Source organism: Equus caballus, chromosome 1 (genome assembly GCF_041296265.1).
Source record: "Equus caballus isolate H_3958 breed thoroughbred chromosome 1, TB-T2T, whole genome shotgun sequence".
In the NCBI taxonomy this organism is placed as follows: domain Eukaryota; kingdom Metazoa; phylum Chordata; class Mammalia; order Perissodactyla; family Equidae; genus Equus; species Equus caballus.
The window spans coordinates 132,868,995-132,890,000 of NC_091684.1; the positions used below are offsets into that span (position 1 = coordinate 132,868,995).

Sequence of the window (21,006 nt, forward strand, 5' to 3'; positions counted from 1 at the left end):
GGTACATAGAAGGTGCTGAATAAATGTTGAGTAAATGGATGAATAACTAAATGAAATGACCTGTGTCTAAGGCACACCCGCCATCTGAGGAGGCTCCAGCTCCCAGCCCCACCCAGCCCAGAGCTTGGCACACAGTAGGTGCTCAGTAAAGGTTGTGATTCTGATTTAATATGATTTAAGGCAATGTCTGGGGTAGTTTGAGGTATGCTGGGGGGAGGGGGAGGACCTGGATGCGGAGAACAGCCCAAAGGGAAGCTTGGGGCGCACCGCAGTGGGGGAAGGGGCAATGGGGGTGTCTGCAAAGCTGGGAAGGAACTGAGCCAGTCCCCAGGCTGCTGCCCCTCCGCGCCCCGAGGTCAGCCGGAGTCCGGCCGCGCGAGGCCGCCTCCCGCCCCGCCGGCGCAGGGCTCTCCCCTGCCACCCGGGCGGCGAGACTCCCGGCTCGCGCGCTCGGCGCCCGGCGCTGGGAGGCGTGTGTGTCGCTTTAAAAGCTCCCTCCCGGCGCGCGGGGCCGGCCCTTCGCTGACAGCGCGGAGAGCGGAGCCCAGCGAGCCGGCGGCCTCGGAGGGAGCCAGCGCCCGCCCGGGCGGCAGTCCCGCGGGGGCCGGCGGGGCGGGCCGGGGGCGGCCGCGGGCGGGCGGGCGGCGCGGCGCTCGGGGAGCGGGCCCAGGCCCGCGGAGCCCGGCGGGGCAGGGCAGGGCAGGGCGAGGCGAGGCGAGGCGGCGGAGGCAGGCCCAGCCCCGACCCGGCGCCCGGGGGCCGGCGAGGCCGCGGGCCGCGAGGGAGCGGGCGCCGAGCGGAGGCCGCGAGCCCAGTGCGCCCGGCCCGCCGCGCCCCTCCCCTCGCCGCCCGCGGCGCGCCTCCTCCCTCGCTCTTCTCGCCTCCTCGCCTCCGCCGGCCGGGCCGCCGGGGACCCGGCCCCGCGGCCGACACCGCCCCTCCCGGGGGCCCGGGGATCCCGGACCTCTCCGGCCGTGGACTGAGCGGCGGCGGCGTCCTCGCCCCGGCGGCCCGCGGGGCTGGGAGGAGCGGATCCTCGCGGCCGCTCCGGACGCGGCGGGTGCCAGAGCGCGGACGTTCGGGGTCCGGGCTGAGCAGGTCCCGGGCGCCCGGCGAGGCCAGCTCACTCCGGGCGGGCAGACCCGGCGGAGCCCGCAGCCGGCCGATCTGGACTGGACAGAGCGAGTTCCGGACGGCGCTGAGCCCGGGGACGGCCGGGCGCGGGCCGAGGGCATCCCGGCGCCCTCCGATCCCTCCGACTTTGGTTCACGCGCTGGGACCGGTCCGGCGTCGCCTCGGTCTCCCTGCGCCCGGGTCACCTGTGGCCTCGGAGCCCCGGGCCCCCCGGACGCTCGCTCATTCCCCGCCCGGAGCCCGGCGGGGGTCGGGGGAGCTTTTTCCTGCCCCCTTCCGTGGAGCGCGGAGGCCCCGCCCCCTCCCACCGCCCAGATGTCTCCGGTGGCGGCTCTGAGGACCTCCCTGAGGCCAGGGGCCGAAGGGTCCAGAGAGAGAAGCCCGCCCTAGAGAGCCTTGGGGGCCCCCCAACCTCATCTTGGGGCTTGGCCCCCGACGCTGCTCGGAAGGAAGGCCGGTGCCCCCACCCTCGGTGAGTCCGGGAGCGGATCGGGGGTTCCGAGGGAAGGCGGGGCTGGGGAAGGGAGGGTCCGCTGGGACCGAGGGCGCCCTGGCGGCACTAGGAGGGAGGACAGACGACTGGAGAGGCCCTCTGGTGAACTGGAGGGCCAGGCTTGGCTAGGGACGGGGGTTGGGAGAAGCTGGGGCAGAGTGCCCCCTCGCAGGCTGAGGACTTCCGCCTCTAAAGCAGGGGCTCCCTCCTTTCCTTCTAGAGGAGGGGCTGTGCTGTAGACCATCTGCCTCCACCACCCCTCCCCACAAAGAAAAAAGAATAAATTCCCAGCGAGAAAGGGTGCATGCTGGGGAAAGGAGCGAGGCAGCGGCATTGCCGGCTGGTGCTGCAGCCTGGGAGGGCTGACGCCAGGCTCGCTCTCTCTGCAGGGGGCTGCCCTCCTCCAATCCAGCTCAGCTTGCCAGAGCTGCCCACATCTGGAGCCCCCTCCACTTCTGGAAGACCCCAGCCACCATCCCTCTGCAGGTGTCAGTTGCATCCAGAGATCTCTGCCTTTGCCACTGCCTAGGAGTTGTGAGGGGATCACGGCTGCCTTCCCCCCAACCCAAGGGCATCTCTTACCCTTAGTCCCTGCAGAGTCATCCCCCTGCCTCTGTGTTCAGGCTCAGCCAGAGATCAGCTCAGCACACCCACAGGCACTTCAAGTCCTAGAGGCCACTCCTGAGACCCAAGGCCCCTCCCCCTGCCCTCTTGTGTCCTCACCTTGACCCCCTGTGACAGGCTCTGTGTCCCTCTGGGTGTCCCGTTCTTCACCCAGAGGCAGAGGAGGTGGGGTGGCAGAGGGCAGGGACTGGGTGAGGGCCACCCAGGGCCAGGGTGGGCTGGGGGGCCGTTAAGATGAGGAGCTCTGCCTGGCTGAGGGGGGCTCCGTGGAGGCAGACGCAGTGTGTGCCCGGCTGGGGGGAGTATGGGCAGGCCTGCGGCCACGTGGTAAAGGATGAACATTCGGGGCACCCCGGACCTCGGGCAGCCCAGTGACGACCCCAGCAGTGGTGGCGAGCGGGAACGGATTCGACAGCGCATGAAGATGGTCATCGGGCAGCTCGAGGGCATCCTGCGGGAGCTCAAGGAGGTGGCCAAGGAGCTAAGGGAGGTGAGTGAGGGGCCAGACAGATCCTTGACCAGTTTTCCTAGGCCTGGCACAAAAACGTACTCACACATATGTGTTAAGTGTGTGTGTGCACACAAAGCTATGTGCATGTGTGACTCTCTGCTGGGGACCTCCTCCTGGTTCTCCTTTCCCAAATCTGCTTTGCTAAAAACCTCACCAAACCCCAGGGCTGGAGGGGCCTGGGTGTTTCAGAGACTGCCTGGGCAGCATGTCATGGGCCCACGGCTCTGTGGTTAGCACTCAGGGCTGCCAAGGTGGCCACTAGGGACTGAATCCCAGCACAGCCTCTTAGTGGGAGACACTCTTCTGGGGCCCAAGCTGACCTTTGACCCTACCATCTGGCTCCTTGACTCTGACCTGGTGGCAAAGAGCCCTGGGAGAGTGTGTGTTGCTCTACTGAGGCAGACCGCACTGCTTGAGGCCCAGCTCAGAGCCTTCTCCAGAGATCACATGGAAACTCAGAACCCTGGGTCCTGGAAAAATTAAAACCAGCTGTGCCCCCCTGCCCTGAGGTGGGAATGGGTGTGGTGGGCTGCTGTGGGTGCCAGAGTTCTGTGTCCGTTCGCAGGGGCGGGAATCTCCTCGAAAGGGATGCTTTGCTGGATGTTTTTTGCCAAGGCTGAAAAGTCTCCTGGAGATCCTGGGATGTGTGTCCCTCTCTGTCTAACCGGAGCCCGGTTTAATTACTGCTTCCCACATCGCTGGGGTAATGAGGTACACATGTCCTCAGCCCTGCCCCCTGGGCTGTGTTCAAGCCCAAAATGCATGACTAGCGTTCTGAGCCGCTGGCCTGAATTTGCCCGCTGGGTGCCATTACACCAGCCAGGTGGGCTTTAGGCAAATTTCAGCTCCTTGTAACCAGGGCCCCTGCAGAGATGGCCTGGAGAGTGATTGAACTGGAGTTATGGGCTCGAGCTCTCCCCAGCCAGCTGTGCAGGGTGGATGAGGCTCTAGAAGGATTGAGGAGAGGGGGGATGTTGGTACCGACTCCAGACTGGCAAAGTGGCATTCCAGCCTGGCCTGAGAGCCAAGGAGCAGGGGGTGTTTGAAAGGAGCTGTGTCCAGAGTGGAGGGGTTTGTGGAGATGCTGGGACAGGAGCTGAGGTTGGACAGGGCAGCCCTCTGCCCAGAGTCAGCCTCATGGAGGCTGCTAGGAAGTCCTCTCTCAGGAGGTGGAAATAGCTGTTTCTCAGGTAGAGAGAGACGGTGCTTCCGCTCATGGACCAAGCTGGCCAGAGTGTGGGCTGAACATCTCTGGGGAATACAGTTTAGAGATCAAAGGCCAGATGACCCTGAGCAACCCCTCCTCCCCCAACCTCATTGGTTTAAAGGACTACAATACCCCCTCATGCCTCCCCACTTCCATCTCATTTCAGCTGCTCTGTGCTTCCATTGGGCCAAAGGAACTGTCCAGAGTCTCAGTCTTGGGAAGGGCATGGGACCTATGCCCAGCAGGCCTGCCCAGAAAGAGCCAGGATTGACTCTAAGCCTGGGAGTCAGCTTTCGTACAGCGCAGAGCCTACTCCCAAGTGAGCATCTTCCAGGCATCTGCCTCCCCTTCTTCCCTCCCCCAGCATAGCTATCCAGAGCTCCAGAGCTTGAAGTCATGCCACAGGTCATCCAGACCAGCCCTGTCCATTTACTGTTGAAGAAACTGAGGCCCAGAGAGGGAGAGGGGCTTGTCCAAGGTCACACAGCCTACCAGTGAAAGAACTAAGCCTAGAATTCAGGTTGTTGATGCCTATTCTGGGGCCTGAACAAGTGGGCTAATGAGTGATCTTTTTGCATTTTGACAGGGGCTTTCTAGAGCTGATAGCTTATGCTCATGGAGTGATGCTCTGAGGGGGAGCCCTTTAGGGGATGAGGCAGCAAGATCAGAAGCACTGGGACTTATTCGCAGATCTTTTAGATGTTCCCTCTCTCCCTTCTCAGCACACACACCCCCCCACTCCCATGTCTCGAACAGCAGAGCTTCAAGTTCACAGGCTGTGCAGCCCAGAGGCCTGAGCCAGGACAGAGAAAGATGAGTCCCCTCCCCCCACACACCCTGTAGGCCATGTGCCTCCACCCAAGACTTTGGCAGGTTGCTATGGCAACCAGAGTCTGCCCCGTATGCCACCGCCTGCCTGCTGCCAATGGCACCCAGCTGGGAGGAGGGGTAGGCCTCAGAGCTCCCCCACCTCCAGGCAGGGTCTGGACATGGGCTGATGGGCAGAGGGGAGAGTTGGGTAAGGCAGGTAGGGCTCTGGGAGGCTCAGGCAGAAGAGGAGATGCCATAACTGCCTTCTTGTGCGATGGGATTTGTCAGGAATTGGCTTACCAAGTAGGGGTGCCAGGCCCTGGTTTGGGGTAAAGGGTTGCAGCCCCCCTGCTCCCTGGAACCCGTGATCTTGGCTCTTGGTCCTTCCAGGGGGCTGTAAAGCTGAGTCTACCTGGCTCTCCTTCTCAGTAACTTTGTGTGGCATTCTTCCATCTGGGGTATGGGCAGACCCAAGGTCAAGAGGGTGGCAGGCACTTGCTCTCTTATCATACCCCACTCCCCAGACAGCGCCAGCTCAGAGCTCACCAGCTGCGTTCTTGTCTCAGGAGGGCAAAGCACTCAGATGTGAAGACAAGTCATGCAAGACTGCCAGGGAACAGCACAGGATGCTCGAGGAAGGAGCAAGGCCAGCAGAGAGGAAGGGCTTAGCTGTAACCCCCTCTGCCATCCTCCTCCTCTGTCTGCTGCTCCCCTTCCCCAGCCCCAGACACCGCTGCTCATGGCAGACCCTCCTCATCCTCTTGAGCGCACAGCCTAAAATTCACAGAAAGGTGAGAGACGCTAAAGCACTCCTGAGCCTCTGTCTGCTCATCTCAGAAGTGGGGTTGATGATCATTCACACCTCAGAGTGATCTTACAAGGACTCATGGGGGCTTTGCATGCAGTAGGGGGGCCAACACTTACTCGCACCCCCTCTCCCATACCCCCCTGCCCTCCCAAACCCCTGCTGCAGCTCTGTCACTGGCTCCCCAGGTGCTGAGGAGCAAGGTCTGTCCCCTGGGTGGGGAAAGTACTTTAATGGACTAAGTGAAGTGAGGAACGTAAAAGCACTTTGAAAGCTCAGCTGTGCTGCAGAGGGATGTGCCGGTCAGTCAGTCATTAGCCCTCATCTCTCTTAGGCTCCCCAACGCTCCAGGATGCCAGGCCCATCCCAGCCAGTCTCTAAGCTCCTTGAAATTCTGTGGATCTTAATTTAGAGACACAGCACAGCCTAGGGGCCAAGAGCATGGGCTCTGCCGCCAGGTGTCTCTGGTTCAAATCCAAGCTCCGCCCCCTTCCTAGCTGTGTGACCTTAGGAAAGTTACTTTACCTTTCTTTGCTTCTGTTTTCCCATCTGTAACAAGAGGATACAGAATTTTGCCCCCCTCCCCCTGCCCCGAGCCCCAGGGTTGTGAGAATTAAATGCAATATTATATATGAAGTACTTGGCACAGTGATGGGCACAACAGTAGCTCCATATCTGTTAGAGATTGTTAATGAACTATCCTAGCGCTGGCCTGCTCCTCACTCCATGTATGGCCTCGTTCTTCTGGAGTCATATCAGCTCAGGAGCCGTGATCAGGGAGGTCAGAGCCAGGACTCCGGCCTCCTGGCTGGCACCCTTTAGTTTCTCCTACAGTAGGCAGTCCCACCCTCTTCCAGCAGGGAAAGGGGATAGAGAGGGACAGTGATGGGGCTGGGAAGAGGGTCTCCAATAAGATGGCTTTTAAACAGAGACCCAAAGGAAGTGAGGGTACAAGTCAAATGGATATCTAGGAGAAGAGCCTTCTAGGCAGTGGGGGCAGCCAGTGCAGAGGTCCTGAGGAGGAAGTGTGCTCAGCATGTTTGGGATCAGCAAGAAAGCCGGTGCAGCTGGACTGGAGTGAACCAGGAGAAGAAAAGCAGGAGGAAAGGTCGGAGAAGGAGCAGAGAGTCAGTATGCATAGGACCTTGCAGGCCACGCTATGGAACTTGCATTTGTCCTTAGTGAGAGTTCCACACACTCTCTAGCAATCTCCTGGTAGGAATCTGCCTCCCCACTCCTCTCCCTGTTCCCCACAAACCAGGAGCCCCCAAGGGCAGGTGTAAGGGCCCTGGTCCCCCCAGATGTTGAGGTTACCTTGAGCAGGTACTTGACCTCCCCCTCCCCCTTAGATTCCCCCTTCTCAAGACGTAGCTCAGCATGGGGGCTCAAAACTCATCCTCTCGTTCACCACCCGTGTCCCCACGTCATCAGTGACTGTTAGGTAGGACAGAACTTAAGAGCACAGTTACCCACCTTGGCCCAAACACCTCAGGAGGATGGAGGGGTGGGCACCCTTCTGCAGCCTGGGGAGCTGTGGAGGATCCCTCACCCCATTTCCCTGGGGAGCAGGCCCAGTGGCAAGTGTGCAGTCCCGTTGGCAAGGTGCTGCGTATGAGGTGGCAAGGAAAGTCACGGGCCATGCGGGCATGAGATGAATGTGGCCCAGCCAGGAAGCAGCTGGAGCAGGAGAGGCTGGGGACCACGGTGCTGTGCCAAAGTGGGTCAGCTCCATCACCCGCAGCTCTGCAAGAATTGTGCGGATTTTTCTTATTTTTTTTCTCGCCTTCCTTTCCTCCCTTTTTCCTTTGCGTTCTCCTCCTCTGGACAGATTTACAAAGCTCCCTGGCCAATTAGGCCAAATTGCAGGATGAGAGTCATGAATCACAGTCAACTCACTCCCCCCTCCCCAGCTCCACAGCCCCCCAGGAAGACAATAAATAACGTAATCACAGAATTACAAAATAATCAGTGGTCATAAATAATGCAGAATCCCCAGTTACGTAAGTAAGCGGCTGCTGCCCCGGGGAGCTGGGAGGGAGGGAGGGAGGGACGCAGCAGCTTGTCAAGTGAGGTGAAGGGGCCAGAGGTGAGGGGGGAGGAGGGAGATACAAGTTCTGGAGCTCCTGGGTCCTCAGTCCTGGCTCTGGGGTCTTAGGTAACACAGACATGCTTTCCTTGGAGTGGGGACTCAGCCAGGGCTGGAGGGAGGGCTGGGGGAGCCATTCTTGGGGTGTCCAGGACTATAGAACTCTTTCTCAGAAAAGAAGCCTCCAGAAGTTTTTGTTAAGCTCTATGTCTCAACTCATTCAGTGGCTGTATTTGTGAAGAGTGTGCCAATCCCTCTGCCAAACTGGGCATGCAATGGTGGGCATTCAGACCTAGTCCCACCCTTGTCTGGTACGGAGGCAGACCTCCATCACATTATTACATATACACACCTACAATTGTAGCAGGGCTGATAAATATTGGAAAATATTTTAAGGAGAGGGGCAGGGTGCTTTGAGAGCCTTTCATAGGGAAGCTGTGCTCAGCTGGGGAGGAGGGAAGACTTCCTTATGGAAGTGAGACGCCGTGAGTGGGAAAGGCGGGAGGCGTCCAGGGGAGCCCAGAGGGAGAAGTGAGCTCGGTGGAGTGTGCAGGGCTGGTGAGGAGACAACCCTGGCAGCGTGGCGGCTGCTTGCTGGAAAGCAAAGGGCCCATGGCCAGGTTTGGTGGGGTTGTGTTTGAGAGGCTTGGGAATTTGGGGAGCAGAAAAGTGCTGGAAGCAGAGGAGTGACCTGATCCTGTTGGCTGATGAGGAAGTTTCCTGGATGCAGGGTGCGTCAGGAGCTGGAAGGAAGCTGCTGTCAGTGGGAAGACCAGATGGGTGCAGTTCAGGCCAGGGGAGTGAGGCTGTGACTAGGACAGAGGGTGGGGACACCCTTGGGATAGGGCCTGGGACCTCAAGCAGGTTCTGTCACAGCCCTCAGCCGTGCTCTTCCTATCTCATGTTCCCGCTCCCCCTCTAGAGCACGTGATTCTTGTTTTTAAGGTGCCAGGCCCAGGAGTCAGGACGCCTACCTTCTGTTCTCAGCTCAGCTCCTTCTAGTCTCTGGGCCTCAGTTTCCCCATCAGCAAGCACAATGAGAAGGGTGGACTCAACAGTGGCTCCAGTCCCTTGTGGCTTTGAGGTTCTATGATTCTGTGATTTTTATGATTTCATTTCTCTCTCCATTCTCTCTCTCCTCCTCTCTTTCTTTCTGTGTATATAATTATTTCCCTGCTCTCCAAGACAATCCCAAATTACATGCAGGCAAAATGATTATTAAATCTCAGAGAAAAATCGCAGATTTCAAGACATCCAAAGCAGAAAGGTGGGTAGCATAGGGCCTGCCCCACCCCTGCCCTCCGAACTGGCCCCATGAAAGAGGCACCAGGGATGGGCAGTGGGGTTTGTGGCCTGACCCAGGCCCTGCATACCATCCGGGAGCCCTTGGCACATCACTCCCTTTTCTGATCCTCACTTATGTTATTCTCTAGTGCGTGTGACCTGTCCCACCTAATGGACTGGGCCAGATTGGCCTATGAGCCCGACCATTTGGCTTCTAGAACCTCTTCTGCTTCTGTTCTATCTGGACTCAGCCCTATGTTAGGGAGCATAGGTACCACCCATGTGCTGGGGTTTGAAAGGCCCAATGTCTCATTATTCTGTCACAGGCACTGGAAATATCCCCATCAGAGTGTCATTCCTTTGGTGAAGAACTGACTCCCATCAGTTCTTGGGCCTGGTGCCAGGGGCCTGGTCACCTGTTAGCACCCATTGGTGCACAGTGGGTATTGGCATTCTGCCTTGTTCTACATGCTTTCCATGCGTCAAGTCATTAAATCCTCACAACAGGCCTATCCAGTAAGTACTACCAGAATTCTCCTTTGAAGAACTTAAGCACAGAGAAGTTGAGTAACTTGGCTAAGGTCACACAGCCCATAAGTGGTAAGGCTAGGGTTGGACTCCAGGTCTGGCTCCAGAGCCCAGGTTCTTAAGTGGTTGGCTGTGCTAACTCTGCAGTTTAAATCACATTCATATCTGTTGACTCCCTATCACCTGGTGAGTAGAGGACTGTCATTTTATAGTGGAGGAAACCAAGATGTGGAGAGGGGAAGTCACCTGCCTCAAGGCCCCTAGCCAAGACAGGACAGACTTGGGACTTGAACCCAGACCTCCCTCTCTCCCTCCGCTCCACACTCCCAGGGTGGAACCAGAGAGGGGCATTCTACAGGAGGAGGGGAAGGGCCTGAATGTGAAGGCCGCTTGAGCAGGTGGCCGGCAAGGACTTCTTGGCTGGGGGGAGTGTGTCCAGCCTGCATGCTTTCGGGCTCCTGCCCTCTGCACCCTGGATCGTTTTCACAGGGCATTAGGAGCCCAGCTTCTGGGCCTGCCCCAGCGTCAGCCAACCCTGAGATCACAGCCAAGTCGTTTCACTCCAGATTCCTACTAGCATTGCCCCCCTTACGCACCAGCAGGCTCTCAGCAGCTGACGTGATGGGGGAGTCTAATTTGAGGATGTGGCTGCCCCAGAGGCACAGGGCCTCTCCTGAGGCAGGCAATGCCCTGGAGTGCTATTTCTTCACCAGCTTAAATCCCCAGGGTCCTAGGCCAGAGGTTCTTAGAGCATGCCCCTGGACCAGCAGCAGCAGCAGCAGCGGCACCTGGAAGCTTCCTAGATCTGCACCTTCTCGAGCCCCACCCCGGACCCCCTGAATCAGAGACGCTGGGGAGCGGGCTGACGCACACTCCAGTTTGAGAACCTCCACTCTAGGCCAGGGCTCCCACCCGCCCTCAGGTGGGGCCTGGGTTGAGGATGGGCTTCTGGGGGAGGCGAGCTTCTCTGAGATAGGGGGAGTCCTTCTCGGGGGTGGCATAAGATGGGGTGGCGAGATTGGAGGGTGGAGCCTTATCCCCACTGCCTGCCCAAACCCAGAAATCACAGCAGCACCTTGAGCCGTGTGCAGTCCTGCACGGGAGTGGCGGAGGCAGGCATCTCAGCTCCCATGACTGGTGCCTCAGGCCGATCACCCATAAACCCCGGAGATGATGACCTCACGGGTGAAACGCCTGATACACAGTAGGTGCTCACAGATGGCAGATGACGTCACTTGTGTCACCAGTGCCCCACGGAGCCCATTCACTCTCATTCTTCCTCATGAAGTTCTGGTGAGGTTGGCAGGGCTGGGATTATCACACCCACTTCGTGGCAAATAAAGTTGAGGTCCAGAGAGGTTATGTGACTTACCCAAAGACACACAGAGCAAAGTCTAAGCTGAATCTGGAACCCAGGTGTCTTGACTCCCCCAGCTCTTCTGTAGGCCTCGGCCAGCTGTTCCCTTCACCTCTGGCCTGGGGCTGTGGAGAGTGGGCATCTCTAGGCATTGACACCCCAAAATAACTTGTCGCTCCTATAAATACAGAGTCCTAGAATCTCAGAGGTGGAAGAAACCTTGGGGATAAACGAATTCACCCAACTCCCCATTTACAGATTGAGAAACTTAGAGACTTAGAGAAGAAAAATGACCGACCAGGTCACCTGCATTGGGCGTCCTGACTCCTAACCAAGTAGACGTCCCACTGACCCAAACTCCTCCTGACCCATCGTCTTTGCCCTTGCTTTCCTCCTTCACTGTGGGGCACTCACCACCCCCTCACCCCCCGAACATCTAGCACATCCCTGGACAGCAGTATGGCCATCCCTCAGTGTCCGAGGGGTATTGGTTCAGGACCCCTGCAGATACCAAAATCTGAGGATATTCAAGGCCCTTATATAAAATGGCATGGTATTTGCACATAACCTGCGCACATCCACATACTTTAAATCATCTCCAGATTACTTATAATACCTAATACAATGTAAATGCTGTGTAAATAGTTGTTATACTATATTATTTAGGGAATAATGACAAGAAAAAAAAGTCTGTACTTGTTCCATACAGACAACCATCGTAGGCCTTTCGATCCACGGTTGCTTGAACCCGAGGGTTCCCCACGTTCGGAGGGCCAACTGTAGTCCTCAGTAAGGGTTTGTTGAATTAGGGACTTCATTAGTTAATTAATTAATTGGCCGCTCTGACCCCAGGTAGAGAACACTGGAGAGGCACTGGGAGCGGCTCCTTGGCTTGATGGCTCACTGGAGGCGTGTCTCCGCGCTGGTCTCTTGGTTCCTCCACTTGGTTTTGTTTCTGTTTTGCTGTTTTTGTTTTTGGCTCTATCTTCTCTCTCTTGTCTTGTTCTATCCTCTCCCCACGTCTCTGACTGGGTCTCCCTTTTCCCCTCACTGTCTTCATCTCTGATTTACATGCTGATAGTGGCCTGGGCACCTCGGGGTATCCTGAGGCAGGGCTGGAGCGAGGCGGGCTGGTACCGTGACCTCCACAGCTGAGCTGCCCCCTGAGTGCATTTAGCAAGCAGCTCTGGGCCCAGGAAGGATGGTTTCCTTATTGCTTACCAAATCATGCTTGTGTTACTCCTTCTCCAAGAACAAGCCAAGAGTGATCTCCGCTCATCAGGGGACAGGGAAGGGAAGGAGGGAGGAGGCTGTGGGGTAAGTGGGGTGGGAAGGTGGAAGGGGAGGGTAACCTGGTGTTCTTGTCCTGAAGGGCTGGTGGAGACCCATGGGGGACAGTCGCTGACCAGCTGCAGGGCTGGTCCGGGATGCTTTAGGAAGCCTGGGCAGAGTCTTCTCGTGGTAACTCCGTATCTTTTTCTCTCGGAGGGTAGGTGGGCTGCTCATCTCCCCACTGAGTGGCCTCACTGGAGTCTCTCAGCCCTCTTTAAATGGCCCCCTCTCAATCAAAGGAAGATCAAGCTCTGAGCACCAGGGCTGCCCCCCAGAACCAGGGCTGCCTTTGGAGAAGAGGGGTGTGTGAATGGATGAGGTGCAGGGCTGAAGGCAGTCTCCCCTCCCTTGGAGCGACTGAGGAATAAAAAATAGGGGAGTAGCTGGAACAAGCTCTGTTCACCCTGGTTCAGTTTGGCCCTCAACGGCACAAGCAAACCTGTGCCCTCCTGTCCAGTCGCCGTCCTGCAGGGTCAGCAGCTGGGGATCTAGCAGTGGAGCTGGGGCACACTCACACCCAGCTTATGCTGGGCCCCTGCCTGGCCCCCCACTCTCTCCCCTTCCCCGGCCAGGTGGTGAGCCAGATCGATAAGCTGACCTCAGACTTCGACTTTGAACTGGAGCCGGACGACTGGACCACAGCCACTGTGAGCAGCACCTCCAGCAGCGACAAGGCGGGCGTGGGCGGCCCCTTTGACCTGGGCCACCTGGACTTCATGACAGCCGACATCCTCTCGGACAGCTGGGAGTTCTGCTCCTTCCTGGACGTGTCTACCCCCTCGGACTCCGTGGACGGCCCCGAGTCGGCCCGGCCAGGGGCTGGGCCCGACTACCGGCTCATGAACGGCGGCCTGCCCATCCCCAATGGGCCGCGGGTGGAGACCCCGGACTCCTCCAGTGAGGAGGCCTTCAGCGCTGGCCCTGCAAAAGGCCAGCTGCCCCAGCGGACCCCGGGCACGCGGGAGAGGGTGCGGTTCAGCGACAAAGTGCTCTACCACGCTCTGTGCTGTGACGATGAGGGGGATGGCGAGGAGGAGGCAGCAGAGGAGGAGGCCGACCTGTCCCCGGAGCCTCCTCGTACAGAGGCCCCCGCGGGCCCCCCCAAGCCCGCCCCGGCCCCCTACAAGCCGAGGCGCTCTCCGCTGACCAGCCACCGCTCAGGCCCCACCGTTGCCCCCGAGCAGACCCGAAGGGTCACGAGGAACAGCAGCACCCAGACGGTGTCAGACAAGAGCACGCAGACGGCGCTGCCCTACACAGCCACCAGGCGGAAGGCCAGGGGGAAAAACTAGGGCGTGGTCCAGGGGGCGGGGGGCACGCAGGGCTATAAATACATATATCTATATTTAACAAACACAGTCATAATAAAATTTAAAAATGCGAACGATCTGGCCCCGCAGGCCCCAAAGCTTTCACAGAGCTCATCTCGGGCACAGAGTGGGCACCCCCAGGTCCCAGGAGGTGCAGCCAGAACAGCCCTCCCCTCCTTCCCCGCGCAGGGCTCCTGGAGGGGGCGTCCAGAAGTGCGTGCATTAGGTGGGGAGATTCATCGGCAGGAGGCAGGCTGGGGAGGAATAGCGTCCAAGGCCAGGGCTGACAGTTGGTGCGACCTGGAGACTGTAGGACTGAGGGCCAGGGGTGGCATGGCCGCAGCTGGGCCCAGTTTCACTGCACCCCCAGGCCTTCTGCTCCAAGCAGACTTTGCCTCTCCTTCCCAAGGGCAAACTTACCTGGATGCACACAACCCTTCCCCGCCCCCTCCATCTCAGGGTTGGCCAGGACACAGAAGGCACAAGCTGCCCCCGTGGCTGGGCCTCCATGCTGGGGAGCTGGGCTTCCACAGACCCTGGAGAACCAGGCTAGCGTGGGCAGGGCAGGGGTTTGTTTGGAGAGCCTGGACCACTCCCAATCCTTTCAGCTCCCGTGCTCAGCCTTGTCCTCTAGGAATCACTCAGGGCCCGGCCGCAGCCAGCCCCTGGCTTGGCCCTGAGCAGATCTGATGTCCACATGAGAAATCAGATGGAAGCCCTGGGGGCTATGAACCAGGGCCATAGACAGGCTCTCAGACCCCCTCACCAGGCAGGCAGCCCCAGAGACGAGCCCAGTGGCCCTGCTCTGCCCCTGCTTCTCCACGCCAGAACCTAAGCTCGCCTTAGCGGGTGTTGAATGACACGACAGAGACAAGATGGGGGCCTAGAGGCACCAGGGCGTCATCTGGGTCAAGGCCTACACAGGGACAGCATCTGAACATCCTTGGGATTAATAACCGCAATCATTGCTCACATTTATTGAGCAGGTCTCTATGCCACTACTATGCCAAGTATGTTTTATAGCATTATCGTATTTAATCTTCACAATAACCTGACAAGATAGGAACTATTGCTATCCCCATTTTTCAAATGAGAAGACTGAGGTTCAGAGAGTAACTGACCCAAAGTCACAGAGCCTGTGTGTGATTTCTGGGCTATACCCGGCTCTGCTATCTAGCAGCTGTGTGACTTTGGGCAAGTCCATTTGCCTCTCTGAGCCTACCTACCTCATCTATAAAATGGGTCTGGTAGTCTTCACCTACCTCACCAGCTGCTGTAGGGCTTTGATGAGATGGGGAATGTGAAGGCCCTCGGTAAGCACCAAGGCCCTGGACATGCGTTATGGCCATATGACCCCAACCCAGATTCCAGTGTTTTCCGGGTAGGGAAGGAAGCCAAGCCCACTGACCAGGAGCTGTCCCTGGGTCACTCTTTCGCTTTGTCCTCCATGGCAGCTCGAGATTGGGAGATGGCTGCGGCTTGATTCACTGCCCCTCGCTTAGAGCAGCGAGGTGGCAGTGGGGGCGCAGCACAGATGCCCCTCTCAGGGGCCTCCCTGCTGCACTTCCAATGAAGCCCAGTTCCAGCCCACCAACACCTGTTGGCAGGCATCTCTGCTCCTCACATGGGCCTGGGAGGGCCTGACCAGCAGCCTGGCAGCACCCACTGCCTCTGCTGCGGGGCCAGAGGAGGTGCTGTTCAGCCGCAGCAGTGGGGAGACAGACTGTGCAGGCCGGTGTGGAGCGGATGCCGGGATGCTATCAGGACGGGCTAGGCTGCGCCTAGGATGTGTGCTCTGCAGTGTGGGGAGCTCCCCTTGGGCCTGGGCTGAGGTCAGAGCCCTAGGGAGCGAGCCAGGGTGCAGGCTCCAGGTGGAAATCCAGTGGCGGCTGAGCCATGGTTAGCGATTCCCGGCCCAGGCCCCAGGGCACTCTCCGGCAGTGGGTGCTGATCAGCTGTAGGACCCTGGCTCAGAGGATGAGTGCCAGGGGCTCCCCTGGGAGGGGGCCAGGTGAGGTTGGCCCTATCTGACAGTGAGGAGGGGGCGGGGCGGGGCAGTCCCTGCTCGGGTATGGACATACCCAGCTCTGAGGAATGACATCCGGTTCTACCTCCAAGACTTGCTTTTCCTGTCCAATGGCAGGATTGTTTTCAGACTTAGAGTCTCTCCTCTTTACAACAGTCAGGGGAAAAACTGTAGCAGAGTCCCAGAGCCAGGGATGCCCGAAGGAGCCGTGGGTGAGGCGTGGGCCTCTCCTGGGAGCCCCACCACCCACTCTGGCTCTGAGTGTTTGCGCGTGGTCGCGGCTAGTGTCCGTCAGTTGTTCCCTGGTCTACCACCCGGCTGCCTGCCTCCAATGGGTCAGAGGCACATGGGTGTCATGGAAGAGGGAGAAGAGGGTGTAGGTTCCAGAAGGCCCAAAAAGTACTTGGCTCGCCTCATAATTACGCCACACTCAGTCTGGGCCTCACTGACAGTGGGGTGGGATCTCCAAGGCTTTTTTATGACTTGAAACACGGAACGTGGCCACCTGGGGAAAAACTGTGACTGTCAGAGCTGTTGAGCCACGGAATGCGCTGCTTCTGAGTAGTGAGCTCCGTGTCCCTGAGGCCGTAGCCGTCCCAGGGACCATCCTGCACACCTGCCTGCTCCTCCAGGTACCGCCCCTCCCTGCTCTTCCGCACCTCTAAGCTTTTGCCCTTTTCTGGGTTTCCTCACCCAAAATGTCCCATGAGACCGCCCTGTTTCTAGGAAGTCTTATTTCACTGACCACCTACTGTGTCCTCAGGCTCGTGCCGAATGGTGCCGTGGAGGAGGCCGAGGGTGCCAGGTGCTCGTGACAGAGAGGAGTCGTGGTCGTGCTAAAGAGCTCACACTCATCGAGAGCACACGATGTACCGACCATTGTTCTAAGCGTGTGATTTATCTCATTTATTCCTCACAGCAAATATGAGATAAGTGCTTTTATTTATACCTATTTTCAGGATGAGGAAACTGAGGCTCTGAGAAGTTAAATAATTTGCCCAAGGGCACAGGATGGGTTATGGCACAAGGATTCAATCCCAAACTCCGTGACTTAGCGTTCAAACATCTGCTGCAGTAAAAATCCGTGGTGGGGTCAGTGCTCTGGTCTCTGGAGGTGAGGGAAGGCGGAGGGGGAGGGGGGGCGGGTCTGAAAGCCAGAGGGGCCTGCACAGGCGGAGGTGCGAGGAACAGGAAACCTGTGAAGGCAGTTCAGTATTTGGAGAGGTTGGCTACTGTTAACATGAATGTCATGGCCCTTGACACAGAGTCTGGCACCAATGGATTATGGGTTCAATAAACGTTTGTTGATTGAATGAATGAGCCCCATTTGCAGAGGGGCCCTCCATTGTGCATTCATTCAATCAGATTTTATTGCAGACCTCCTATGTGCCAGGTCTCATGTTGCTTGCACACACACATACACACAACTCCCCTGTGAGGGTCTGGTCTGGTGTGGCTAGGGGCTGGACAAAGCCAAAACAGAGGGGTGTGGGGTTTCAGTGCTAGGAAGCCAGTCATAGCATTAGGTCCAGCCTGTGACCCCTGGGAAAGGAGCCAGGAACAAGAGGCAGGAGACCAGCTTAGTGAGAAGAGCCATCCTTCTGGGGACAAGGTTCCTCAGCCTGACACCACTTTAATGGGGCAGGCACACTGCAGTGTTCCCAGGGTCTGAGAATGAGGAGACATCACTGTCTCCATTTTATAGACAATGGACAGATGATCCGTCTACAAAAGTGGTCTGATGGGACCAGAGGGCAGAAAGGGGGGCAAACTATTCAGAGACCCCAGCACCATCCGCCACCCTTAGAGACAAAGTGAGGCCATGTCAAAGGAAGGGAAAAAGGGAGGAAGGGAAACTGGGAATTCAAGGCGGGCCCAGCCTTCCACCTCTGCCCCTCCTGAGTTCCCTTTCTCTGTCCCAATTCCCCTCCCCACACCCATCTCCCATTCTGCAGCTGAGACTGGTGTGTGAAAACTGACAATTATTGACCACCCTGTATACTCCAGGCACTGTGCACTAAATGGCAGGTTTAGTTGTGCCCAGTACGTAAGAGATTGCTCAACAATTATTTATTGAATAAATGGATGAAACACAATCTTCATCTGATAGGTGAAGGAGCTGATGAGCAAACATGGAATTTGTTCAAAGGGGCATAGTAAGAACTTGGTGGAGCTGGGGGTTTGACATTGCTGTCATTTACACTGTGTAAGAGCTACTGTTTATGGACTTCCTATGATTTGATGCATTAGGCACTTTACATAAACTGTCTCATCTACTTCACAACAAACCTCCAAGTCATAGAGAAGACTCAGCCCCAGAGAGGTGTAGCATCCTGCCCCAAATCACCAGCTCCTAAGTGCAGGAACAGGATCTGAATCTAGACTTCACCATGCTTCCTGCACTCCTAGCTTGAGGGGACCTGGAGCCCCTGCAAGTGGAGGCACTGCCAGAACATGGAGTTTGCTCCGTAGAACTGACCCGTACTCACCAGGCCTCAGGCTCTGCTTTCTTCAGCTCAGCCCTCTGGCCCCTGGGAGCATTAGGCCAGACTCCTGGAACCCACCCCGGGGTCCCTGTGGGTCTGGGCACTGACCAGCCAAAAACAGCTCCAGGTCCAAAGTGTCCTTTCTCCCTTCTCGTATCTCCGGCAGAACCTGGAAGACCAGGCTGCCCTCAGCCCGTTGATGCCCAGCCCCTTCCGTTCTGTGCTTAATCTGTGTTAGTTAGGGACTGGAGTATCTAGGAAAGGCTTCTGGGAGGAGGAGGGATTTGAAATGGTATTTGTTTGCAATGAAGTAGAACTTTGACACCCGGACGTGGAAATGAAGGGCGTTTGGGGCGAGTGGAACTTTACAAAGATGGCTGGGGTGGCCATAGAGTGGACAGTAGAGAAAGGCCTTGCGGAAACAGAGGGTGCACGTTAGTGCAAGATAGGAAAGATGAGAGCGACTGCAACCGGGGCCAAGAGAGTCCGCTAGCTCCCTCAGAGCCACTGCAGCCTCTTGACTGAGGGAGAAGGAATTGGGTTTCCTGTCTAGTCTAAGACAGGAAAATCTAGGGGAACAGATTTAAGACAGCTCAGCAGTGACTATCGTGATACGGACCCACTGTAATGAATAGATAAGAATAGCACATTGGTAAGTAAAAGAGATATGCTAAAGAGCCCTTGAATGTCGATGTGTGTTACAAGTAGTTAAACATCCCTCCTGCAGGACGCATCCTCACCAAACCTTTCTCCTCCCTCCCCAACAGGGGTTGGGATGCTGGGGGCGCATCATCCAATTCCAGGTGAGCTAGCTGAGATCCTGATGAGACCTGACTCTGCCTACCTGTCTGCCCTGAACCCCGAATACAGAGGGGAGCCCAGCAGCCGTCACCACCCACCTCTCCACTTTACCTGTCCCCAGCCGTGCCTGTCAAGGAGACCGAGGTGGGTGACCTCAGGCTGATGCTGTCCACACCCAGGCACTGTGCCTGATTAGACCTGACTCCCTGCCAGGAACAGTCAAGCTCACGCACCTGCCTGCGGCTCTCAGTTCCCTGAGCAGGCTGCTCCCTCTCCTCTCCCTGCTGGGACACGCAGAGGGCAAGAGCTTCCTGCTGGGGCGACGATAGGTAGGGTGGACCCAGCAGGGCTCCTCTCTGCTGCCATCTTAGAAGCACCACAGAAACCCGGTCTCCAGGCACCAGCTCACCCGCCCTTCACTCTACCCCACCCGTCCTCCAGCCCCAGGAACACAGGACAAGGTGGGGTCGCTACCAGGCACAGCCTGTGGAGGAGCTGTGGAGAGAGGCTGAGGCCCTGATTTTTGTGGGGTCTCCTTGTGGCCAGTGGTAGAGCCTTCCCAGGAGACCTCCGTGAGGAAGGAGAATTTTCCCTGAGCCGAGCAGTAGACTAAGTGTGGGAGGCTTCCCAAAGGAGGTAGGGATGGCTGAGTCCACCTTGGTGAGGTGGGGAAGGAAAGGTCATTGGTGACCCAGGAGTGCGGGGGGAAGGGCAGGTCAGGGAAGCCCCGGGGGCCCTGAGAACTTCTCTAGCCCATTCCCACCCCCTTAAGTCAAGCTGACCCTACTCGCCCTCCAATTCCCCGGGCATTTCTCTTCCTCTCATCCAGAGGTTGCAAATTGGTGGCCTGCACACCTGTTTTGCCTCCCACATATAATTTTATTTGGTTTTAAAGAGGACTGTACATAAAATTACAGACTTCAAGTCTTGGGAAAAATCACCTCAAATTTGCTCTAAAAAATATAAGTCTTTAAAAAACGATAGATCTGATAATACGGGGCTGGTATTCCACATGGAAACAGTTAGCGCGAGCTGAGCAGCAGGGCCGCTCCAGGTGGTGTGGGCACTCACCAGGCCCCCAGACCCCACTCCTCCCACCCTACCCGGTGGCCTGCCTTCATTTACAGTGGCTTCCCCAGGCCTACGAGTCTGAGTCCTCTGCTGATCCGACCTACCGCCAGTTCTTCTGTCATCCTGCCATTCCTTTTCTTCTGCCCCTGCCTGTCTTAAACACACCTTCCATCAAGCCTCATTATTACCCTGAGGTTTCTTTTTCCCACACAGCTGTCTCCTCTAGCAGATGGCAAGCCCCTTGAGGGCAGGAATAATTAATGTGCTCCCAGGAACTGGCACAGCTTGGCACACAGGAGATCCTCAGGGAATGTATGTTGAATGAATATGCTGCTCGCCCCTGCCCAGGCCCTCAATAGCCCTCCTTTGCCCTCAGGACTTGAACCCCCTCCAGATCCAGAGTGGGGCCCATGACTCCCAAAGTCTTCCCAGAGGGAGGGCATGTCCTTCTGGGTCTGGGGAGCGAAGGGACAAGAAGTGCACTTTGCTGGACCCTTTGAGGTGGCCGACCACTGGAAGTACCGAGGCACTTACCCAGTTTTGCTTTGATTTGTTTCCTAATTCAGAGGCAGGGTTGCAGGGCTGAGGGATGATTTCACACTTTTTAATAAAGGAATCTTCAAACCAAATAGCCCTTGTAGCTGTTCCCTCAACCCTGGAGCAGCAGCCACAGAGATAACTCATTCACTAAGTAATTGCCGCCGTCCAAGTGTTGGATGGGACGTTGTGAGATGTCAGAGAAGTGACTTTTTGCTTAATCAAATGCCTTTGCCCCATAAGGTTTGTTCGTTCTGAAGGCTCAGTGAAGCTTCAGACAAGCAAAGTCTGGTTAAATATATCAGCATCCTCATCCCCTGCTCCCCGACTCTGGTGGCCTTGGGAGGCTGCCTCAAAGCCCCTCCAGACACTCGCCTGGCAAGCCAAGGATCTTAGCACCCTCTGCCCCTGCCCCAGCCCTATGAGAACTTCCTTCACTGGGGGGTGTTGAGGGCACTGCCAGGGACCACTGCATATCTCCAGGGACACCATTCACATTATATCCCATGTGAATGGCCCCCTCAGCACAGCTCACAATAGTACACCACAGGCATGATGCCCCTGGAATCATGCAACACAGTATTCAGGCACCTGCACTGGACCA

At 57.3% G+C, this 21,006-nt stretch overlaps 1 protein-coding gene across 6 annotated transcripts; it reads left to right on the forward strand.

Annotated features, from left to right (window-relative positions):
• Nucleotides 1-934: 934 nt before the first annotated feature.
• INSYN1 (inhibitory synaptic factor 1) lies at nt 935-13,555 on the forward strand. Of its 6 annotated transcripts, none has more exons than XM_070233607.1 (5): nt 1,264-1,606; nt 2,017-2,741; nt 4,136-4,288; nt 5,346-5,570; nt 12,744-13,555. In XM_070233607.1, the coding sequence occupies exons 4-5, from the start codon at nt 5,406-5,408 to the stop codon at nt 13,461-13,463; spliced, it is 885 nt and encodes a 294-aa protein (XP_070089708.1). In that variant the 5' UTR covers nt 1,264-1,606; nt 2,017-2,741; nt 4,136-4,288; nt 5,346-5,405; the 3' UTR covers nt 13,464-13,555. The 6 variants fall into 6 exon arrangements, with proteins under 6 accessions (XP_023509776.1, XP_023509771.1, XP_070089740.1 ...); XM_070233618.1 differs by lacking the exon at nt 1,264-1,606 and adding an exon at nt 3,328-3,473 and having other exon boundaries at nt 2,603-2,741; XM_023654003.2 differs by lacking the exon at nt 4,136-4,288 and having other exon boundaries at nt 1,022-1,606.
• The last annotated feature ends 7,451 nt before the right edge of the window (nt 13,556-21,006 follow it).